At 47.9% G+C, this 23,732-nt stretch overlaps 1 protein-coding gene across 3 annotated transcripts in view; it reads right to left on the bottom strand.

Moving 5' to 3' along the window:
* Positions 1-23,732, bottom strand: part of FAM168A (family with sequence similarity 168 member A) — a 205,469-nt gene that overhangs the window by 22,322 nt on the left and 159,415 nt on the right. For all 3 annotated transcript variants that reach the window (XR_010473854.1, XM_065069685.1, XM_065069794.1), the window contains exon 4: positions 9,976-10,056. Coding sequence is in view for 2 of the 3 variants with exons in the window: in XM_065069685.1 (XP_064925757.1) it covers positions 9,976-10,056 (81 nt within the window). In the remaining variant the exon portion in view is untranslated. The remainder of the gene's footprint in view (positions 1-9,975; positions 10,057-23,732) is intronic.

Genomic DNA, 23,732 nt, shown 5'->3' with positions numbered 1-23,732 from the left:
GCTTTGCTTTATTTTCCATGGTCCGCTGCGCTCCTGAACATGAGAACTCACTGAGACAGAAACACTCTAATGCTTCTCTTCAAAATCAGATTTATCTTTGCCTCTGGATTTCACAGAGGTTTTAATCTCCAGGACTGATGAGGCAATTTATTTAGATGTTAGATGAATGCTTCCTGAGTGGTTTCTTGTCTCCACATCAGACCTACCCAAAAAAATCAAGGTATTTGGGCCTCAGATGGATGGGAGCTTGCAGCTTAAGGCTGTGCATGTTCTTTACACTAAATCATGGATCCTCAGAGAATCCATCACTTAAAATTACACAAAAGGTGAACCAAGGAGGCTTCTAGGAACATTAATATCATCTGGTCCTTTCCAAAAGCTGCAGTTTGGAGAGGTTACAATCCAGCCATGACTATTTAATGTCATCTAAGGTCCATCTCCTACCAGCATCTTCTAGATTTGGTTTAGCCTCTCGCCTTCGTTGCTCAGTGAAAAATAAAGAGGTTTTATTTGTTATCAGTTGGATCTCTGGCATATCTGGCGGTGAGAACTGAGCAGGGACCTCTGCAGAGCTGGGTCTGGTCTCTCTCCCTGTGAGGATCTCTAGTCGACGTGGTAACGTTCATGAGATATTTTAACTGGAACAGGGAAAAAGATGCACAAGACATGGGCCTGCTGGAGAGGGGCCAGAGGAGCCACAGGAATGATGCGAGGCTGGAACAGCTCTGCTGGGAGGACAGGCTGAGAGAGTTGGGGTGTTCAGCTGGAGAAGAGAAGCTCCAGGGAGACCTTAGTGCAGCCTTTCCAGACTTAAAAGGGGCCTGTAAGAAAGATGGGGAAGGACTTTTGAGCAGGGCCTGTTGCCACAGGACAAGGGGTGATGGTTTGAAACTAAAGGAGGGAGATTCAGGCTGGACATGAGGAAGAAATTGTTGCCCTGAGGGTGGTGAGAGCCTGTCCCAGGTTGCCCAGAGAGGTGGTGGATGAACCATCCCTGGAGACATCCCAGGCCAGGCTGGACGGGGCTCTGAGCAACCTGAGCTGGTGAAGATGTCCCTGCTCATGGCAGGAGTGGCACTGGGGGAGCTGGGAAGGTCCTTTCCAACCCAAACCATTCTATGATTGCATGAAAGCCCTGCAAGGCTCTACCAGATATTCATCCTTCCAGACACCAAGATACTCACCTTAGGGGACCCTTTGGTGTCCCCAAATAGTCAACGGGCACCTACAGAAGATGAATGCACTTACATGCAATGTTTCCTCTGGGAAGGTCCCAGCAGCAGCAACGCTGGATCAGAGCCTCCATCATGTCCCACAATGTCCCCACAGAGACCCCTCATTTCCGAGGCGGCTTTCAGAAATATTCTGTTGTGCTCAGCGAGGCCACTGAAGCAAGAGAGGCAGAGCATTCTTTTCCCCTGCATTATTAATCAGCGCAGTTAAAGCATAAACCAGCCTCCACACGAAAAGCGCGTGTCCTACTTTCAGGAAAATAAAGAGCGTGCTGTAATGGAGGGAGTTAAAACAAAACAACCATCTCAGGAAGACAGAATGCCTTGGAGGGAACATGCACCAGGCTTAATGAAGACATATATTATTATTTTTATTTTCAATCGGCACGCCTTGTGTCTCTGCAGTGGAGTGATTTTAAGTGCTCATTTTTTACGTACTTGAAAGGAAATTTTTTTAATAATGTTGTCCTAAATAACCAGGCTTATTGCAAGCACCAGAGTTTGCAACGCCGGTGTTTCATAGTGATCTTGTAGCTTCCCTTGTGCCTCTAACAAATATGGAAAAAAGCAACAGGAAAATCACAGAATAGTTTGGATTGAAGGGACCTCAAAGCTCCCCCAGTGCCCCCCCTGCCATGAGCAGGGACATCTTCACCAGCTCAGGTTGCTCAGAGCCCCGTCCAGCCTGGCCTGGGATGTCTCCAGGGATGGTTCATCCACCACCCCTCTGGCCAACCTGGGACAGGCTCTCACCACCCTCAGGGCAACAATTTCCTCCTCACATCCATCCTGAATCTCCCTCCTTTTAGTTTCAAACCATCACCCCTTGTCCTATCACAACAGGCCCTGCTCAAAAGTCTGTCCCCAAAAACACACAGGGCAGAAACTTGTGTTGTTTCAATGAACTGGAATGGAAAGAAATTAATTCCTTCTGGCTGAGCTTGCTTATCTATGCCTTGGGAAGGGTTGCTCTGAAATGAACTGGTGAAAAATTTATCACTCTTTTGGTGCTCAACCATTAGCCAATACTCACCGGACACTGAAAGAGCAAGAAATGAAGAGTGCTTCCAGTTACCATTTTCCTTTCCTCATTGCTGCTGGACCTGCATGGACCAAGAGGACTCTCGACCTCTCCCAGCTCCTCTCCACATCTCCTTACACTTCTCAGATTGAGGCAATTCAAAGTTCAGGGCACTAAATGACTTAATTTTCTGTGAGCACCCCATGGTCCTGTCAACAGAAGAGCAGGAGCATCGCTGCCTTCCAGCGTCACATCAGGGATGTACCGCGAGTGTTTGTAGGACATTGGGGATGAAAGTGGATGGCAGGAATTTGAAAACTAGACTTTGAACCGGGTTGAACCGCAGCAAGGGCAGGAGCAGAGGGCGGTGTCCTCGTTCGGTGGTTGATTTCTTGCTGAGATTTCATAGAATGGAATCATAGAGTTGTTTTGGGTGGAAAAGCCCCTCAAAACCATTGAGTCCAACCGTTAACCTAACTTAGGAACTGCCCCATGTCCCTGAGAACCTCATCTATGTGTATTTTCAACCCCTCCAGGGATGGCGACTCCAGCACTGCCCTGGGCATCCTGTTCCAATGCCCCACAGCCCTTTGGGGAAGAGGTTTCTCCAAACATAATTCTGCTGGGAACAAGCAGCATCACTTTCTGCTAAAGCCTCCCCACCTAAAACCCCTTAAAAATACATTTAGAATTAGTCTGCTGTTTCAGAATCCAATCTTGGAACAAAATCAAGCTGATCCCCTCTGATTCCCAGTGTGTTTGATGGACGGTGGTGTGTTTTTCTCCGCGGCGGGGTTATTTCCAGCCTCCTGGATGACAGGAGCTGATTCAATTTGAGGAAATGCTCTTTGTACCGACACAGCCGACTGGTTTCAACTCAGCCGCTGAACCGCGGGATGACTTGAACCCAATTCCTTTGCGCACAGCTGAGGATGCTGCCTGCTCTGTCGCATGTACCCGCTGCCCGGATATTTTATAGGGCTTATTTGGCATTAAACATCTCTCTCTCAAAAAAAATCTCAGTTTTTCTCTTTTAAGTCTGTTTTCCATTGATAACTGACCACTGATGGTAGGAGGCCCCTCCTTCCTGGCATTGTTACTGTGGTATCTTGTTTATGGCAGGATTGGGATCTTAAATATAAAAATAATTCAAGAAAAACTGGCAAGGAGTTGCAAACAGCTCAAAAAAAGCCCTAAATTTAAGCAAGGTCTGAGCCAGGATTGTCTCTGTAGCCTTTGCTTTACCTCTAAAGATAATGCTGATGGATGCTGTCCTCACTCACAGCATCGCATCGGCTTTTTCTCCGCTAACTGGCACTTATTCTCCAAATAATAAGGAAAAACCCCACCGGGAGATTAAATTGCATTGATTTCAAGAGCTGCATGATTGTTTATGGAGGGGATGGAGGTTTTTGCACAAGAGGAGTCGGACCAGTCCTAATCTTCGCCATTTCCTTGCTAATTTAGTGCTTAGCCATGTTGTATCGCACGCCGCAAGATCTTTGTTCTCGATGTAAAAATGACCTGTCAGCTTTGTAGACGTCAGGAGATTTCTAATGTGGAAATTATGAAAAGCAATTTATATATATATATTTTTAAGAATCATAAATAGAGAAATGGACTTTAAACGTCAAGACGGCCATGAAGGTTTTTCTTGCTTGAGCGTTAAGCTGTGCAACAAAAAGATGAGGCGAGGGGGGACAAGAATGATCAGAGGAAAGCAAGTGGGTAAAGATTAGGATTGCACTTCAGAAGGGAGCGTCGGGGAGCGAACAAAAGGCTGGTTGGCACAAAGAAGATTGACCAGGGCTTTCGTTTCCCTTTTCACATCATGGAAATCGTAAAGGAACAGAAAATTATTTGCATTGCTTTAAAAAATATAAATCAGTAACTCGAGGCTTAATTAATCTGCGGAACGGCTTGCTGCAAAGTATTGTAGAGATAAAATATAGCAGAAATCAAAGCACGGGGGAGGTTAAGCATCTTAAATGAAAGAACGGACACCCACAGCCACAGCCGCCAGGACAAAAGGAGGGAAAAATCAAAGTCTTTGTGGTTTTGTGCTTATAAAAGCCGCCGACTAACAAGGTTTGGGGCGGATTATTCCGAGGAAACTCCTGAAGGTCGATCTGGACGTTCTCAGAAGGATGGACAACCCGGCTCCTTTCTGCTGAGTGGAGGACACGAGCTGCAGATGTTGCCAAAGCAACGAAGGGTGTCAAGAAGGGGCGTCCAAGGGCTCGTTGCTGCCCACCTACACGAACCCAAATTTCCACGGTTATCCTTGTATTTCTTTGTTCTTTCCTGGTCTTCTTGACTGGTTCTTCACCATCTGGGTTGGGGCATCCACTTCTTCCTTGTCTTTGTTGTGGGTGCGAGTAACTTCTTTGCTGAAGAGAAGGAGGCTTGTCCTCCAGCCCACTCCAGGACCTACTTTTGCCATGCCACGTAGGTCCCATTTCTCAATCTATTCCAAGACAGCAATCCCATAAAACATCATCCTGGAGGTGTCCTCTGAAGGTATCTTGACTATGTATCAGAATTACTTGAGGGATCATCTACAAACCTCCCTCTGGGTTTCTGTTCCTCATGAGCGTGACGGCCATCCCAGGGAGGCTTCATGCCAAGCTCTTCTGGTAGGACAGTCATCCATGGAGAATCTGTCCCCAAACATGGGCTAAATGTTCCTCTTGGGACGTTTCTCTTTCTCTGCACTGAACACAGAGGGACCTGGGCAGGTTGGGTTTGAGACCTAAAGAGCACCAAACCTTCCCTGAATGTGGCAATTGCTGCAGCTGCTTAAAAATATTTGAAAATCACCTTGTCTTTTATTCTTCCATTCTTTTTAATTTGGAAAATTAAAGTGAGCTGAAATAAAATCTTTCCAAGGGAATGTGCGGATTCCATCAAGATTTTGCAAAGTGTTTTGCTTGGAAAGCAACATTTCTGGGGTTTGGTTTCCAACAGGAACTCCAGCCTCTCAAGGTGTCTGAGATGTACAAATCGACACGGATCCCCCCAAAATTCCTCATCCTGAAGCAATTTGCTGCTCCCTCTCACTCGGGTGTCCCTTTGGCCACCTCCCGACTTGGTTGGGGACAAGAGATGTTTTATAATGTCCAGGCCAATATACAGTATTAACTGGCTAAGCAGGGAGGATGTTGCCAACCTCTGGCAGGACAAGCTACTAATAAATTTGTGGGGTTTTTTAATGCTATGAAGCTCTTTCCACTTTATTCTTTCAGTGTTACATCCTCCGGGGGAATTTGAGGGTGCCGACAAACATCTAGGGGAACAAAACTCATTTCATATTACACATTTTTAGTGGGAAGAAACGCAGCTAAAGACCCTACAAGAAGCACATAAAACCAAATGAAACCGCAACAGATCCCTGACAGAGTCATCCCCAACAAACGGCTTTATTTAATAACCTCACAAAACAACAGCGAATTTAAACTGTGACGTGGAGAAGACAGCACCAAAAGGGTTTTTTTGGCAGAGAATTCCTCATTCCTGCTTCATCAGCCTTGCAAAACACGGCTTTATTCAGAGGTTTGCAAATCCCGCAGCTCTTTTGAGGCGAAGCCTTCAAAATAAACATCTTAGCCAACCGAAAAGCCACGAAGTCAAAACGAAGGGCGAGATATTATTTTTCATCTCTCATGTGTGCTTGGAAATGGCTGAGCGAGGGATTTTGTTTTTCAGGCCTTTTTCATAGAAACCATGAAAAAAGGCTGAGTCCCGGTTTCAGAAATGCTTTTCCAATCACAGTTCAGATGCCGCCAACTCTTGCGTTTGACCTACGCATCCGTATCCTTTACAGAAAACGCTCTGATAAGACACTTTAGCCTAAAAACCACAAGGCTAATAAATATAATAATGCTCTGATCATAGAATACTTTGGGTTGGACAAGATCTTGAAGCTCATCTAGTCCATCCTCTCCACCAAGGGCAGGGACATCTTCAACTAAACCAGGTTGCTCAAAGCCCCGTTCAACCTGACCTTGAACACTTCCAATGATGGGGTATCCACAGCTTCTCTGGGCAACAAAATCTCAAGGTTACTACTAAATAGGAGAGCTTGAAAGCATAAAAACCCAAGTGATGGATGTAGCAGTGCAACTCAAATGTTCCTCATTAAGCACAGAACCTCATTAGTCCATGCTGTGATGAAGACAACACTTGTGCACAGGGAATTACTCCATGACTCCTACTTGGAGTAACTTCTTTGGCTTAAAAACAGTAGAAGGTCACCTTCTTCTGGAATAAAAAGTGTCTTTGACAACAACTCCCTCCTCCCACCCTCATGTAGATGAGGTGTTCAACCTCCAAGTGATGGACAGGGGATAACTGGGTTGGTATTCATGCCACCCATCCTCTCCAGTTGTCTCTGGCCTGGCAGTAAGGACCTGGACATCTGTGTGTCCTCTTCCATCTGCACCTTTCTCTGCGTACATTGAGCAACATAACCAGAGTCATGGGCTGGGCACGTGTTTGGCCAAGAGACAAGAGTGGAACCCAGACAAAAGGGAGGTGTGGAGGGATGGTGCACAAGAGCAGCGAAGCAGCTTGGTAGTCTAGTCACAGGGTTTTGTCCAAACAAAACATAGAATACCAGGTTGGAAGGGAACACAAGGACCATGTGGTCCAAACTTTCTTGGCAAAAACCCAGTCTAGACAAGATGGCCCAGCACTGTGTCCTGCTGAAACCTGAAAGTGTCCAGTGTTGGGGAATCCACCACTTGCCTGAGGAGATTATTCCAATGGCTGATTGTTCTCATTGTGGCTAATGGAAGAACTCAAATGAGAAATGGCTTTGTGGGTGCTAAGGGGAAACCTTCCAGTGAGAGCAACAGAAGCAACAAGGGAGACGCTTGGGAAGGTAAGAGGTGAAGAGGACAGACATAGTTGGCTAAACCAAAAGAACAGTAAGGCTCTGGACACCAAGAACGAATGGAGTGGACATTGCTTCTGTAAATAAAAACAAGTAGCCTGTACTAGATATGAGCATGAGGGTGTCAAAGAGGGGGATGACACTTGGTGTGAATTTTGGGGTTGTCCTATGCAGGGATTGGAGTAGAACTCAATGATCCTTGTAGGTGCCTTCCAACTCAAGACATTCTATGATTCTACGGCTGGGAAGATTATTTTTGTACCAGCTCTCTGGAAGGATGGAGGAGGATTTGTCAAGGTTGGAGACAGCAGAGAGAGCAGGACTCAATGGTAGGGGCTGAGCTATGGAAAATGAAGACATCACCCATCACCTTGACTGGCAGGATGATGCAGAGGGACTACAAAGGAGGATGTCAAAGAGCATGGGGCTAACGGGAAAAATTAAGACTTCTCTGAATAATGAAGACCTTGTACCTGCAGGTAATGTTTCCCAGAGACAGCTGGGGAGTAGTTGAGAAGGGATCTGTCCTAGTAGCCTGGTTGAGCTTTCATAGAAAGCTGGAAGGAGCAGGTGACAAATATGTCCCAATGAATGGTCTGCAGCAGAGGTAGAAAATAACTGGCCAAACTGGGAAAGCCAAGGGAAAACAAGATTTTATGGAGAAGAGTACAGCTGATGCTGTCAAAGATAACCAGCACACCAAGGCTAAGAAAGAAGAGTTCCTGAGTTTGACCAGAAGAGCTTGCTGCATCTTTGGAAGAACTATTTTAGGGTGATGTGAAGGGCAGGATCTGGACAGAAGAAGACACTAGGACAGATCCAGAGTCCGTAAGTGACAGAGGAAAGAAAGAGGAGGACAGTAAAGACATGGCATGGGAGATCTAGATACCAAACAAGACACAGTTGCTGACAATTACAGAATCACAGAGAATCCCAGAATGTCAGGCGTTGGAAGGGACCTGGAAAGCTCATCCAGTGCAATCCCCCCATGGAGCAGGAACACCCAGATGAGGTTACACAGGAAGGTGTCCAGGCGGGTTGGAATGTCTGCACAGAAGGAGACTCCACAACCCCCTGGGCAGCCTGGGCCAGGCTCTGCCACCCTCACCAGGAACAAGTTGCTTCTCATACCTAAGTGGAACCTCCTGTGTTCCAGTTTGCACCCATTACCCCTTGTCCTATCATTGGCTGTCACTGAGAAGAGCCTGGCTCCATCCTCCTGACACTCTTTATATATTCGTGAACATGAATGAGGTCACCCCTCAGTGTCCTCTTGTCCAGCTCCAGAGCCCCAGCTCCCTCAGCCTTTCCTCACACGGGAGATGCTCCACTCCCTTCAGCATCTTGGTGGCTGCGCTGGACTCTCTCCAGCAGTTCCCTGTCCTGCTGGAACTGAGGGGCCACAACTGGACACAATATTCCAGGTGTGGTCTCCCCAGGGCAGAGCAGAGGGGCAGGAGAACCTCTCTGACCTACTGACCACCCCCTTCTAACCCACCCCAGGTACCATTGGCCTTCCTGGCCACAAGGGCCCAGTGCTGGCTCATGGTCACCCTGCTGTCCCCAGGACCCCCAGGTCCCTTTCCCCTACACTGCTCTCCAACAGCTCGTTCCCCAACTTACACTGGAACCTGGGGTTGTTCCTGCCCAGATTCAAGACTCTACACTTGCCCTTGTTCTATTCCATTACATTTCTCCCCGCCCAGCTCTCCAGCCTGTCCAGGTCTCTGATGGCAGCACAGCCTCTGGCGTGTCAGCCACTCCTCCCAGCTTGGTGTCACCAGCAAACTTGCTGACAGTCACTCTATTCCCTCATCCAAGTCATTGATGAATATATTGAATAACACCGGCCCCAGCACTGCCCCTGAGGCACTGCACTAGATCCAGGCCTCAACTGGACTCTGCCCATTGACCACGACTCTCTGGCTTCTTCCCTTCAGCCAGTTCACAGTCACCTCACTCCCCGCTCATCCAGACCCACTCCCTCAGTTCAGCTGTGAGGATGCTGTGGGACACGGTGTCAAATGCCTCACTCAAGTCAAGGGAGATCACATCCACTGCTCTGCCATCATCCATCCACCTCGTTATGTCCTTACAAAAGGCTATGAGGTTGGTCAAGCAAGCATGACTTCCCCTTGGTGAAGCCATGTTGACTGCCCCTAATGACCCTCTGATCCCCGATATGCCTTGAGATGGCACCAAGGAGAAGTCGTTCCATCAGTTTCCCAGGGATGGAGGTGAGGCTGACCGGTCTAGAGTTACCCACGTCCTCCTTCCTGCCCTTTTTGAAGACTGGAGTGACATTTGCTTTCCTCCAGTCCTCAGGCACCTCTCCCGTTTCCCAAGACTTGGCAAAGATGATGGAGAGCGGTCCAGCAATGACCTCAGCCAGCTCCCTCAGCACCTGCGGGTGCATCCCATCCGGACCCATGGATTTATGGATGTCAGGATTGTTTAATTGGTCCCTGCATCTACAACATGGCAGGAGAAGTCCAAGCATCAGGAAGGGGAAGGTAATCCCAGGGAGATGCATGCCATGTTAGGAAAATATTAAAAGCCACCAATGCACAAGTATCACAGAGATGAGGACTGTAAAATTCCCGGGATTAAGATATAATTCATGGCTCAAAAGCACTTTGCAACATAGAGAAATATTCCCAGTGAAGTTAACAGCAGAGTTAGGAAGAGCTTAACGCAGGCGCCTTCCCTGGAAAGCGTTTCCTGGCAAGCACATGGAAACCATTGGGTTTTGCACACTGAGCAGCAAAAGTTAAAACCTCCTGCATGGTTCGACATGCCCGATCTCGTCTCCATACATAGATTTTTACCTGGGGCGTAGCCGGGGCTGCTGGTTGGATACATGTTTGGGTTGTAGGCTGGGGCAGCGGTGGGATAGCCCGTTGGATAACCTGCAACGAGATTAAAAAAGAGAAATTATGCTTTATCAACAGCGAGAGAGAAGAGGAAAGCATCCCTGGAAAGGAATGAACAACCTGTGTGAGGAAAGAGGCCATCGGCACAGCTGGGAGGTAAATACAGATGGATTCTCCGTTGCCCAGGGTGTAGGAAGGACTGCAAATGTACAGACTCACACATGACATCATCAATATTTCATCTTTATTCCTCTAGAAAACAAAGAGGATAACCAGGATACAGAAGGCAGGAATGTTCAGTGTGCTCTGAATAAAACCACACACGCTGAATGCAGAATTCAGCTACAAAAAAGCCACCAGCACAGCGATATTCAAAAGCTTTTCCTTGGCTGTTTGCATCCATCGTAGCTTGATCTTCATTCTTCCTGCAAAGCTCAGTACCCAGCCCGATCCTCGGTGCTCAGCACCTCCATTAACCAAAGCTTCTTGCTAAAGGGCAGGTAGAGACGTCGCATGAAAACACGCCAGCGCTCATCTTCACTCATGGCTGCACAAGTGCCATCCCTGGGAGGGACCCGATTACCTGCCAGGCCACCTGGAAGGAACACGCGCGGCAGCTCATCCCCTTTGAAGCCGCGTAGAGGTTTTAATGGGCACTTTAGAAAAGGTTGCAGAGCATCTTCAGCTTTCATCATCTTCACTTGGGCGGGTCATGCGGAGTTCAGGGGAAATGACAGAATCATATAATTATTTGATTAAAAGAGACGCTCAAGATCAACGGGTCCAACCGTTCCCCCACCCCTGGCACTGCCCCATGTCCTGAGAACCTCATCTCAGCATCTGTCCAACCCTCCAGGGATGGTGACTCCAGCACTGCCCTGGGCAGCCTGTTCCAATGCCCCACAGCCCTTTGGGCAAGAAATTGTTCCCCACATCCAACCTCAACCTCCCCTGGCGCGACTCGAGGCCGTTTCCTCTGCTCCTGGCGCTTGTTCCTGGGGAGCAGAGCCCGACCCCCCTGGCTCCAAGCTCCTTTCAGGCAGTTCAGAGATCAGAAGGTCTCCCCTCAGCTCCTGTTCTCCAGGCTAGAAGATCATTAGAAGTTCTTGTCTTCCATGAGAACCACAGGCAACAATGTCTGCACCTCAGTCTGCTCCTTTTTGCTTTTGTTTACAGCCCAACCTCCATTTCTTGGAAATCTTCCCAACTGAAAATGGTAACAACTGGAATAATTCCATTCCCTCTCACGTGTCCCTGCGTAAATCCGACAGACCCGATGGGACACATTAATCTCCCCTTGCTGGTGGAGAGTTTGGCTTTGTTGAGCTTCACCGCCACGGTGGCTGCTCCGATTTATCTGTGCATCTCACTGGCCATCATCCCAGAGCAGAGCCAACCCAAAAAATGACCCTTGGAGAGTCTTTCCCCGCCAAGCTCCACTGACACTGGCTGCTGGTTGCCAGCAAAGGCTGGAAACAATTAATTAGCAGTTGATTCACACCCCGTCTTTTTGGTTTTTTGCTTTATTAGATAAAAGCGATCGTGGGTCTTTCCTCCCCCTTTCTGAGCAGCAAGACAAACATGTCCCATCCCACCCTCCCGTGCCTCAAAGTTCACTGCTTTTCAGCTATATTAAGAGGTGTAAAACCCGGTACCCGGCACACAGCCGAGTATTGCAGCAAAAATTCGAGGTTCATTTGAATAAATCTAATTCAACAGTCATGACCACTGTACTGGAATAAATGACTGCGTGTTCTACCCTCTCATTTTCATCAGTGATATATTTGGCTTCTAAATCAGGTTAATTAAAAATTGCTGTAGTTAATGTTGGGTAAGCATCAGTTTAAAGGATTGATTTTTTTTTAGGCTACATAAAACTCTGTTGTCATCGTGCGGCCTTGAAGCAATCAAGAAGCTCCTCGGAAAGTTATTTGCAGATCCAGTGATTGCAAGCAGAACATTAATGATGAAGATCTTCAATCAGAACTATCCCTGCCTACTCTCCGCTTCGTTAGAAAATAACCATTTCTTTCCCAGTACATTAATCGCTTCTTGTTGCCCACTCGAGCTCGATGATCCCACTTTACCTCTTGATGGGTCTGTCCAGGGGTGTTAAACCAACCCCAGCTCACTTCTTGACTACACCAAGCGTATTTTCCCTATAATTCTCTCAGCCGTGTTCCTACACGGGGTTTTACCTCCCTGGCACATGGTTTAGTAGCCGATGGTTGTGCTTGTGGTGCTGGGAAGTCTCACGTAGCTCATCAATGAGCGATGGGATCTAGATGATAATCTCTTGGGTCGCCAAGAGGTTCTTCTGGTCTTTGCTGTTGATTAATCCCCCCAAGTTAAATCCAGAATCCCACAAACTGCTGCAATAATCCTTAATAATAGTCCTTAACTAATAGTCCTTAAGTCAACAACCATGACAAACATAGTCCTGTGTGGCTACGCGCTGCAAATATTTCATTTCTGAGATAGTGTCAGCACTCACACGCCATCAAATCCAGCAAAAAGCTCTTCTCTTTTATTCAGACCTAAACTTTCGACATGAGGTTTATACATTAAAAACGAGCCTGAAATAAGTCAGACCACAGGAAAACTGTGGCTTTGGGTAAGCTTTCCCATCCGGCCAATTATTGAAAGACTTCATGGTTATTTCAGGCAGATGGAGACAACTGTATATTTTGGTCTTCTTTCTTTTTTTAGGCTTAACTTCTGCTTGGTAGCACTGCATCCCGCAGTCCTTTCTATTTTAAGTGGAAACAGAGATGGGAAAGGTGCAGGAAAATTAATGTGGTTTGCTACTTTATTGGACACACTGCAAGGTAAGAAAGCAGTAGAATCTGGGGTAATTTGTGCCAGGGGAAACGTGCTTAAAAATTCCCCGTGCTCAAAACCCACTGGATTTAAAAATACGTGAGATGTTTTTATACCTTATTGTTTTTTGAGCTGTTAGGATTTCTGTTTATTGGTTCTTCTCCATCCCCCAAATGAGCTTCATCAGGAAAGCAAAAGCTGCAGTCCCCATGCCTCCCAGCCCCTTGGTATGAAACGAAGCTCAGATCCAAAGACCAGGGATGAGCTCAGGAGAGGCGGCGGCACCAAAGCATCCAGCATCTTGAGCCCTGGATCTAGTGCAGTGCCTCAGGGGGCAGTGCTGGGGCCGGTGTTATTCAATATATTCATCAATGATTTGGATGAGGGAATAGAGTGACTGTCAGCAAGTTTGCTGGTGACACCAAGCTGGGAGGAGTGGCTGACACGCCAGAGGCTGTGCTGCCATCAGAGACCTGGACAGGCTGGAGAGCTGGGCGGGGAGAAATGTAATGAAATAGAACAAGGGCAAGTGTAGAGTCTTGAATCTGGGCAGGAACAACCCCAGGTTCCAGTGTAAGTTGGGGAATGAGCTGTTGGAGAGCAGTGTAGGGGAAAGGGACCTGGGGGTCCTGGGGACAGCAGGGTGACCATGAGCCAGCACTGGGCCCTTGTGGCCAGGAAGGCCAATGGTACCTGGGGTGGGTTAGAAGGGGGTGGTCAGTAGGTCAGAGAGGTTCTCCTGCCCCTCTGCTCTGCCCTGGGGAGACCACACCTGGAATATTGTGTCCAGCTGTGGCCCCTCAGTTCCAGCAGGACAGGGAACTGCTGCAGAGAGTCCAGCGCAGCCACCAAGATGCTGAAGGGAGTGGAGCATCTCCCGTGTGAGGAAAGGCTGAGGGAGCTGGGGCTCTGGAGCTGGACAAGAGGACACTGAGGGGGGACTCATTCATGGTTACAGATATCTAAAGGGTGAGTGTCAGGAGGATGGAGCCAGGCTCTTCTCGGTGACAACCAGTGATAGGACAAGGGGCAATGGGTTCAAACTGGAACACAAGAGGTTCCACTTAAATTTGAGAAGCAACTTGTTCCTGGTGAGGGTGGCAGAGCCTGGCCCAGGCTGCCCAGGGAGGTTGTGGAGTCTCCTTCTCTGCAGACATTCCAACCCGCCTGGACACCTTCCTGTGTAACCTCATCTGGGTGTTCCTGCTCCATGGGGGGATTGCACTGGATGAGCTTTCCAGGTCCCTTCCAGTCCCTGACATTCTGGGCTTCTGTGATCTTGCTCTGATTTCCCCCTGGGTACCCTAAATCCCTGGGTACCCTAAATCCATGGTCCTCCTGGAGACCCTGCACCCCTCCTGCCACATCCATCTTGCCTCTTCATCTTCAATCTGCAAAAATACCAGTGGGCTGGTTAACACTGAGTGCTGTTAATCTTCACGGGCTTCCTGCTGGACGTGTGAAAATGTCAGGGATGGAAAGAAAATATCCTTTATTTTCAACCTGTCCAGATGTGCGCATGATGGGACCCTGTTTCTGCTAGCGCTTGGGGCCTTATTACCCCCACAATGCAGAAGGAAAGAAAATAAGATTAAAACATATTGAACAAAATTTATTAGATTCCTCACTGAAGAAATCAAACGTTGTTTTCATGCTTTATTTTAATTTAATATCACCTCCGCAATCAATAGGAGTAGGAAAGCCAGTGTTGGCTTGATGTTCTCCCCAAGGACAACACATATCGCTCAGCTCTGAGCAGCACTAACTGAGCCGCTTTAAAAATTACGACGCAATAACTGGCTGTGCAAGGCGAAGAGCACGGGGGCTGCAGCACGTCGGTATTTTAAAGCCGCCTTTAATTTTTCATGTATTTCTAAATGATTCTATACCGATATTTCCAGCCCTTTGGTGCAATCCTGCTTTTGATGAATGACTTTCGGGCTGCGAGTCCCAGCTACACGCTCCCTCTTTTTAACATTTAGAAGATGCACTAGTAAAGGAGTTTATGAAATAAACTGAAAAAGAGTGGCATATAAAGCCTTCAAATGCTTTTATTTAGCCCAGACTCCTCTGTGATTATATTCAGAACACCCATAATAAAGCAGTTAGCTTATATTTCCAGCTATATATATATTTTACTGCCGATATGCAAGACAGAGACGTGTGTAACCGTATACACGAGCTCACCGCAGATCTCTTCTGCACAAGACATGTTTGGATGGTTTAAGACAGTTCTATCCATCCTGGGTTGGATGGGCCATTTAATCCCATCCTGTCAGCTTCTGGGATGGCTTAATCCTGGTCCCAAGGTACTGAGCACCTGTGCTTGTTCTGTGCATCAAAAATACTGAATTACTGGGGAGAAATGAGAGGGCAGGAGCAAAAAAACAAGCCAGAGATGTGAGCAGGCAAAAGGTTGTCCTTGGGGAGGATTAAAGAATCGAATGGGCAGCGATAGAGGGGAAAGGGTTATTTGGGCTTCTTCAAGTATTAGATTTGTTGTTTTCTTTTACTCGCGCTGGAAATTCAGGGAGCTCATACCCAGCCCAGGTGCAAACCAGCTCCAGAAAAAGCCTTGAGACAACCTGTAGGTTCTCAGGCTCCAGAGGAGTGTGCACGAGGGGCAAAGCAACATTAAAACCCCATGACAAAGGCACCTGTGGCAAGTTTTACAGGGAACTCCTTAGGTTCAGGGGAAGTCCCAGTTCAAAGATCTTCCCATTTTTTGCTTGCTCTAAAGGAGACAGCACACGCTGCCTATCCTCAACGTAAATGAGCAACCTACATAGAATCACAGAATGGTTTGGGTTGAAAAGGACTTTAAATCTCCCCCAGTGCCCCCCCTGCCATGAGCAGGGACATCTTCACCAGCTCAGGTTGCTCAGAGCCCCGTCCAGCCTGGCCTGGGATGTCTCCAGGGATGGTTCATCCACCACCTCTCTGGCCAACCTGGGACAGGCTCTCACCACCCTCATGGCAACAATTTCTTCCTCATGTCTGACCTGAATCTCCCTCCTTTAGTTGAAAACCATCACCCCTTGTCCTATCACAACAGGCCCTGCTCAAAAGTCTGTCCCCATCTTTCTTATCGGCCCCTTTTAAGTCTGGAAAGGCCACACTAAGGTCTCCGCAGAGCTTCTCTTTTCCAGCTGAACACCCCAACTCTCTCAGCCTGTCCCCCAGCAGAGCTGTTCCAGCCTCGCATCATTCCTGTGGCTCCTCTGGCCCCTCTCCAGCAGGTCCATGTGTGTCCTGTGCTGAGGACCCAGAGCTGGACCAGCACTGCAGGGGGGTCTCACCAGAGCGGAGCAGAGGGGCAGAATCCCCTCCCTGCACCTGCTGCTCACGCTGCTGGGGATGCAGCCCAGGACACGGGTGGATTTCTGGGCTGCAAGCGCACGTTGCCGGCTCATGGCCAATCTTTCACCCCCAGCACCCCAAGTCCTTCTCCTGGGGGCTGCTCTCCATCCCTCCATCCCCAGCCTGGATTGACATTGGGGGTTGCCCTGACCAGGTGCAGGACTTTGCACTTGGCCTTGCTGAACCTCATGAGGTTCACAGGGACCCACTTCTCCAGCCTGTCAAGGTCTCCCTAGATGGCACCAATTTCTTTTAGCATATCACTCCAATCCAGATTTGAAAAAAATGAGTGAATTTACAAAAAAGCCAAAATGGCCGGTGTATTATTACAATATTCTTTGACAGTGAAGAACGTCCTTAGGTTCATCAGCATCTTGGCCAGACTGCGAGTCTGTCTCCATAAGCTTTAGGTCTGATCCTGGAGCTTCAGAGACACCAACATAAGGTACTAAGCAGGGATTTGCTCACATATCCCCTCCCAAATTTCATTAATGTTTCTAATTGTATCACCTACTGCACATATTTTTTACACCCATCTAACACAGCCTTCTCAAGGCACGGTATAAACCTCAATATATCATAAGATTCATGCCCACTTGTCCTCCGGCTTCTGGATTTGCGCTCTGGTTCGTGTACAAAGGTCACAAAAGCCACATCCAATAGCCAGTGGGGTGCTCAGGAACCCACATGGACTTGAGGGGACCTTCCCTGTGACTTAGGACTTGAGATTCTTGAAAACAATTTGCTCCTCTTCACTAGAGAGCCCGGGTGCTTTGGCGCACGTTTCACTCTTCCACTAGTGACTGAGAGAATGAATTGCCACTTACAACACTGATTTCCAAAATGCGCCGTTTAATTTTGCAAGAATAGCTTCTCTTGGCCATTATCTGATGAGGCCTTAAATTGCTACAAGCAGCCTCAATTAATTTACAAGACAAAATACTCTCCTTCATTCTTTTTTCCCTAGCGAGTGCTGAGCAGTGATACGCTCCTAATAGTGGCCGTATCACAAGGATTTTTACAGGGACAGATGCTAAAATCCCTTATCTAAGGGCAGGACAAGGCAATATAAACCCACACTTCAACTCCTTGACCCGCTGCCACCAAGGACTCCAGCTCAACGTTGCTCAGATACTTGCTGTGCTATCTCGAGAGCTCATTAACTAACATTTGATGGATTCAAAAGCCGGGCAGCCACACAAAACCGCCCCTATTGTGTCACTCATTGCTCCAAGGTGGGTAAATTCAAGCGACAACTTTACTAATTCTCCCTTTTAAACCCCTAAAAGCCACATCCCGTTTTGTTTCTGCTGGGCAATCGCTTTGAAGCTGCAACAGGTCCAGGAACATTTTGTCTTTACAACGATCTCTTAGATCAGCCAAAGAATTTTCACCTGTAAAATACTTTTGAGTCCACGTGCTATTTCTCATTCTTTATTGCCTAGAACGCAGAAACTCTTTAAAAATAGTATTTACAAGTACCTTCTCAGGACAGAAACGTGAGAAACTTCATGCCTACATGCTGCTGTAAATCCCTTTAGATTGATTTTGAGCTTATACTTCCAAAAAGTTACATTTTGTGATGTGAACGTGCAAAACTGGTACTTGAGAAATTACCCCGGCGCTGAGAAATTGGAGAGCAGACACCACGGAGGCTTCTGAGACCGCTCTGCCAAAGCCACCACCAGCCAGACCCGCAGCAATGCTGTCCAACATCCATCGCCGGCAGCAATGACAGCAGAAAGAATGAGCCTAATTACGTGATAATTAGGAGGCGCAGAGAAAATAGCTGAGAAGGACATCAGAGAACTAATTCGGCCTTGGAAACCGAGCCTCCAGAGATGAAGAGCTGCAGCATTTCGGAAATGACTTGCAGTAGAGATTGAAACAAAACTTGCTGTCGCGTGGCATGAGACTTTCTCCATCCAGAAGGATCTTTTCAGCCCATGCTCTTCCTCGCATAGATGCAGAGCTCAGGGCTTGGGCTGTGCATGTTCTCCTGCCTTTTGGGGACACGTCCCCCGGGGATGTCCCACGGTGCAGGGGAGGCAGGGAATTGTTTTGGTTGGAAAAGACCCTCAGGATCATTGAGTCCAACTGTTCCTCCACCCCAGCACTGCCCCATGTCCTGAGAACCTCATGTCCGTCTGTCCAGCCCTCCAGGGCTGGTGACTCCAGCACTGCCCTGGGCAGCCTGTTCCAATGCCCCACAGCCCTTTGGGGAAGAAATTGTTCCCACATCCAACCTCAACCTCCCCTGGCGCAACTTGAGGCCGTTTCCTCTGCTCCTGGCGCTTGTTCCTGGGGAGCAGAGCCCGACCCCCCTGGCTCCAAGCTCCTTTCAGGCAGTTCAGAGATCAGAAGGTCTCCCCTCAGCTCCTGTTCTCCAGCTGAACCCCCCAGGTCCCTCAGCCGCTCCATCACACTTGTGCTCCAGCCCCTCACCAGCTCCGTTCCCTTCTCTCCACTCGCTCCAGCACCTCAAGGCCTTTCTTGTTGTGAGGGGCCCAGAACTGCCCCCAGGATTGGCAGTTTGGTCTCCCCAGGTCCCAGCACAGGGACGGTCACTGCCCTGGGCCTGCTGGCCACACCAGTGCTGGTACCAGCCAGGATGCTGGTGGCCTCTTGGCCACCTGGGCACACGCTGGCTCATGTTCAGCCGCTGGCACCAACACCCCCAGCTCCTTTTCCACCGGGCACTTTCCAGCCGCTCTTCCCCAAGATGTCCATGGTCAGCTTCATCCCCTCACATAAGCCACCATCCCGCTGCCACCAACCTGCTTGGTTTATGCGTGGGGCTGCACCAAGGTCAACACCAAGATCAAGCCCTTGATTCACCAACCAGAAGCCCTTTGCCACAAGTGACTTAGGGACTGAGGGCTCTTAGGATGCTACAGGTACAATCAAATTATTGTATGTGAGACTGCTGGTGTATTTTAAGATGTTGGTCCTTCAGCTGGAACTTGGGTCAAACTCAGTACTAAAACATCAAGACGTCTCATCCATTAGATTTCACTCACCCCCAAGCTTACTCTGGCCTCGTGCATTTTTAAAGGCAAATTTGTTGTACCGAAACACCTTTGACAGCTCAAAATGTACATTCCTCAGTTCACACAGTTTTCCAAATCAATTTAAATCCAGAAGCAGTTTCCAACTTGGGGGAATAAGAGATAAAACCCTCCTAAACTGATTTATATTTTGTTTTATGCTCAACATTTTAAATCATAGCAATCTGGGTGAATCCTATTTTGCCAGCTCACAAACGCAATTACAGTAGGAAGGACGGTTTAGCCTTTTCCTTCTTTCCTAATCACACAGAACCATTATAAAGCTGAACTGAGCACAGTGATTCTATGTCAAGCTCTACCTCAAAAATCTCCCTTGTGCTGGTCCTTGGGCATGATGAAGGATGAGCATCCAGATCTGCAAATGCACCTCAATGCTGGAGGGAGCCCAGAGGCTGGACCAGGTTCATTTTACACCCATCGTCCCATGTTATCTCCATCACTCACTCGCCGTGGAACTATTGCAGCCCACTCATGCGAAATGGATGTAAAAATAGAGGAAAAAGCTGAAAGCAAGGGTGGAACCGTTCTGAAGAGCAGGTTAATGGATGGTTGAGAATCCAGCGTTTCTGAAGTCTCTGAGGATAATAAATACATTCATTCCCATGAAAAAGTGCCACCCCCTTATTACTGTTTCAAGCCTCATCAGCCCAAGAGTAGAGCACTCAAACGAACACGTATTAGCAGACACAGCAACTCTTTTAAAAAAGATTTGCTCTAGCATTTGACAACCTACTCGCTTTCCTGGAGACCTTTTACGGTTGGTTCTTTTTCCACCTGAAAGGGCCTTTATATAAGCAGTGACTTATTTCTTGCTCATTACCTGTGGCCATGGAAAGCCAATCTCACGTAGACTGTAAATGCACCCACAGCACTGCTGGTACTGTTCATTCCCACTTCTAAACACTGATGTCCATGTTGCTGGCCACGTACTCAGATTGAAACTATTTACTAGGCACATCATCACCAAGCTGGAAAACTATATCCCACACTGGTTGCTGAGGATGGCAAGTCAGTACTGCCATCCGATCCAATGAAAATTCAAGTTAAATAGGGGAATTTATTGTATCTGCTGTTCAAGGATTGCCCTTGTGCATTCGTGCTGATGGAAAAACTCGTGATGAGCTGCAAAGAGATGGTGAAACGCCCGCAGCCTGCAGAGGAGCGGTGGCAGGATCTGCATATCCGCCCCTACGGTACAACGTGCTTTGTGCTTTTTCCCACTATGGCATTCACAGCAATTACAGAATGGTTTGGGTTGGAAGGGACCTTCAAAGATCATTAAGTTCAACACTCCCTGCCATGAGCAGGGACATCTTCACCAGCTCAGGTTGCTCAGAGCCCCGTCCAGCCTGGCCTGGGATGTCTCCAGGGATGGTTCATCCACCACCTCTCTGGCCAACCTGGGACAGGCTCTCACCACCCTCAGCACAAATAATTTCTTCCTCATGTCTGGCCTGAATCTCCCTCCTTTACTTTAAAACCATCACCCCTTGTCCTATCGCAACAGGCCCTGCTAAAAACTCTCTCTAGATCTTTCTTACAAACCTCATTTACCTATCAAAAGGCCACACTAAGGTCTCCCTGGAGCCTTCTCTTCCCCCCAGCTCTCTCAGCCTTTCCCCATAGCAGAAGTGCTCCAGCCCTCTGACCACTTTCATGGCATTCTCTGGACCCACTCCAATAGGTCCGTGTCTTTCTTGTACTGGGAACCCCAAAGTACTCTTAGGTGGGGTCCCATGAGAGGGGAGTAAAGGAGAGAATCATCTCCTTCAACCTGGATATTGCTGCCTCATGTCCAGGTTTGAATGAAGCAAGAGAATAACAGAGACTCACTGCCTCATGAGTCCCTCTGGCTTCACTCCAGCTCTACATTCCCAGGACTGTGAAGACCTTATGCAAGGGTAGGTGGGCTCTCCAGGACAAGGGCAGCTCTGGAGATGAACAAGGAATCCTGGGGTCAGTTTTGGGCCCATCATGCCAAGAAAGGCCTTGAGGTGCTGGAGCGAGTGGAGAGAAGGGAACGGAGCTGGTGAGGGGCTGGAGCACAAGTGTGATGGAGCAGCTGAGGGACCTGGGGGGTTCAGCTGGAGAACAGGAGCTGAGGGGAGACCTTCTGATCTCTGAACTGCCTGAAAGGAGCTTGGAGCCAGGGGGGTCGGGCTCTGCTTCCCAGGAACAAGCGCCAGGAGCAGAGGAAACGGCCTCAAGTTGCACCAGGGGAGGTTGAGGTTGGATGTGGGAACAATTTCTTCCCCAAAGGGCTGTGGGGCATTGGAACAGGCTGCCCAGGGCAGTGCTGGAGTCACCATCCCTGGAGGGGTTGGACAGATGCTGAGATGAGGTTCTCAGGGACATGGTTTAGTGGTAGACTTGGTAGTGTTTGGTTAATGGTTGAAATCGATGATCTTAAAGGTGTTTTCCAACCTAAATGATTCTAAGAGTTCAGGTTCTCTAGTATGAAAACTTCTATAACTCCATCCTTCTCCTTCTTCTCCCTTTCCAGGATCACAGCTTGACCCAAAGGGTGGTGAATTCCAATTATGAGAAAGCACACACTCTTTGAAGAAGCAGTTTTTCTTATGGGTTATCCACATCTTACGTGATACGCACAACGCTTGGACACTACACAGATAAGAGCTCTACAGGCATCACCAACACACAACTGTGCCTCTGTAACCTTCAGTATAAACCCAACCTCCTGAAAAAACCTGTCAAAGGACACATGAATCTGGCAAAAACTATTATCTTTTCATGAACATTTCCTTTATATCATTCAGACTTACAAGAAAGCACACTGAAAGTCATGGGAGTGGTAGAGGCGCCTTTGGCATGAAAGGTGATGGAGAGAAGTCCATCAGCTGACGGCACAGCATGTGCTGTGGCCTATTTGTCTCCATTTTGACAGAATGAGGTCCTGCCTGGAGGAGATTCTCCCAGCTGGAGGTCAAGGACGGGACGGCTGCTGGGGCCTCCCTGCCCGCGGAGATGGAGAATCCTTTTTATTGGGAATTAGGCAGGAAAAGAGGCGGATTTGCTCTGAGCTCTTCCATGGGACTTTGTGGTTGGACAACGCAATACGTCAGCTTGGAGCTGTTGCCTTCAGCATTAAGAGACTTTACAAGACCAAAAAGATATTAAGCAGCACTGTTTGGGGCATGTGTGGCCTTCATTTTCTCTTGCTCAGAGAAAATTAGCTTTCGGACCATTTTTTTAAGGTTGAATAGAGCTGCAAGCTGTTGGTCCAAAAAGATGATGCCCATTTCCATTCTTATTTCAGCTCCATCTTGATTTTACTTCCCACCTATGAAAAGAAACCTCCCAAGCCTCACTGCAGCTGCCTGGGTTCAGGGCACGTTTGTATGAGCAAAATTCATCTTGAAAACCAGGAGCAACTGTCCAAAAAATTAGTGAGATAGTTTGATTATTTAAGGCACATACTATAAATAAACCAGAGTGACAGAACTTGACAGACTGTCAATCAATATAACTTCTGGACAAGAGACGTGTGTCATATCCTCTCCTATGCTGAGACAAATCTCTATGGGAAAGAAGTTCTAGAAAACCATTACAGTTGCACAATATTAATGCTCCCTGCAATTATGTACTTCATTCTGTATTTAACTAATCTGAAGGAAGATATGAGCAGCTGCTAATGATAAAATAAAGTTGGTTGTTGCTCCTAACAAAGTGCAGGCCCTAGATAAAGAAGCCGTTATAGTTTCCTTAAACGCTGAACCGTGGCTCCACCTCATCCAAAAATATTCCCTCAGGGTAATATTTTGCTGGAAGGATTAAAACAAGTTATGATAGCAGAAGTGCTAATCTTAAAGAACACCAAGTGGTATTCCTCCGATTCTCCCCAGGATAATCCCTGAAGAATAAGCATTTTCGTTCTTCCTCAAAGAAATCCTGTTTTTGGTGAAAATCAGTTTGCCATCGGTCTACAGCTGAAGCCACGTACCCATATTAGCGCTGGGTAACCACTCATTTTCCCCTTTCAGAGCCAAGCAGAAAAGAGTAACGAGGTCAGGGGTGCTGGGAGAATACAGATGATTTATTAAAGAAGATGATATAACTGTAAATAAAATAAAATAAAACAAAACTGAAACTTTTTCAGGCACCCAAGTCCACTTGCAGCTCTCTCTTAGGAAAACTTGTCACCGTTTGAGACCACAGCTGGAATATTGTGTCCAGCTGTGGCCCCTCAGTTCCAGCAGGACAGGGAACTGCTGGAGAGAGTCCAGCGCAGCCACCAAGATGCTGAAGGGAGTGGAGCATCTCCCGTGTGAGGAAAGGCTGAGGGAGCTGGGGCTCTGGAGCTGGACAAGAGGACACTGAGGGGGGACTCATTCATGTTGACAGATATCTAAAGGGTGAGTGTCAGGAGGATGGAGCCAGGCTCTTCTTGGTGACAACCAGTGATAGGACAAGGGGTAATGGGTTCAAATTGGAACACAAAAGGTT

The sequence above is a fragment of the Columba livia genome, chromosome 1 (genome assembly GCF_036013475.1).
Source record: "Columba livia isolate bColLiv1 breed racing homer chromosome 1, bColLiv1.pat.W.v2, whole genome shotgun sequence".
Classification (NCBI taxonomy): Eukaryota; Metazoa; Chordata; class Aves; order Columbiformes; family Columbidae; genus Columba; species Columba livia.
This window is presented reverse-complemented; position numbering and strand designations above follow the sequence as displayed.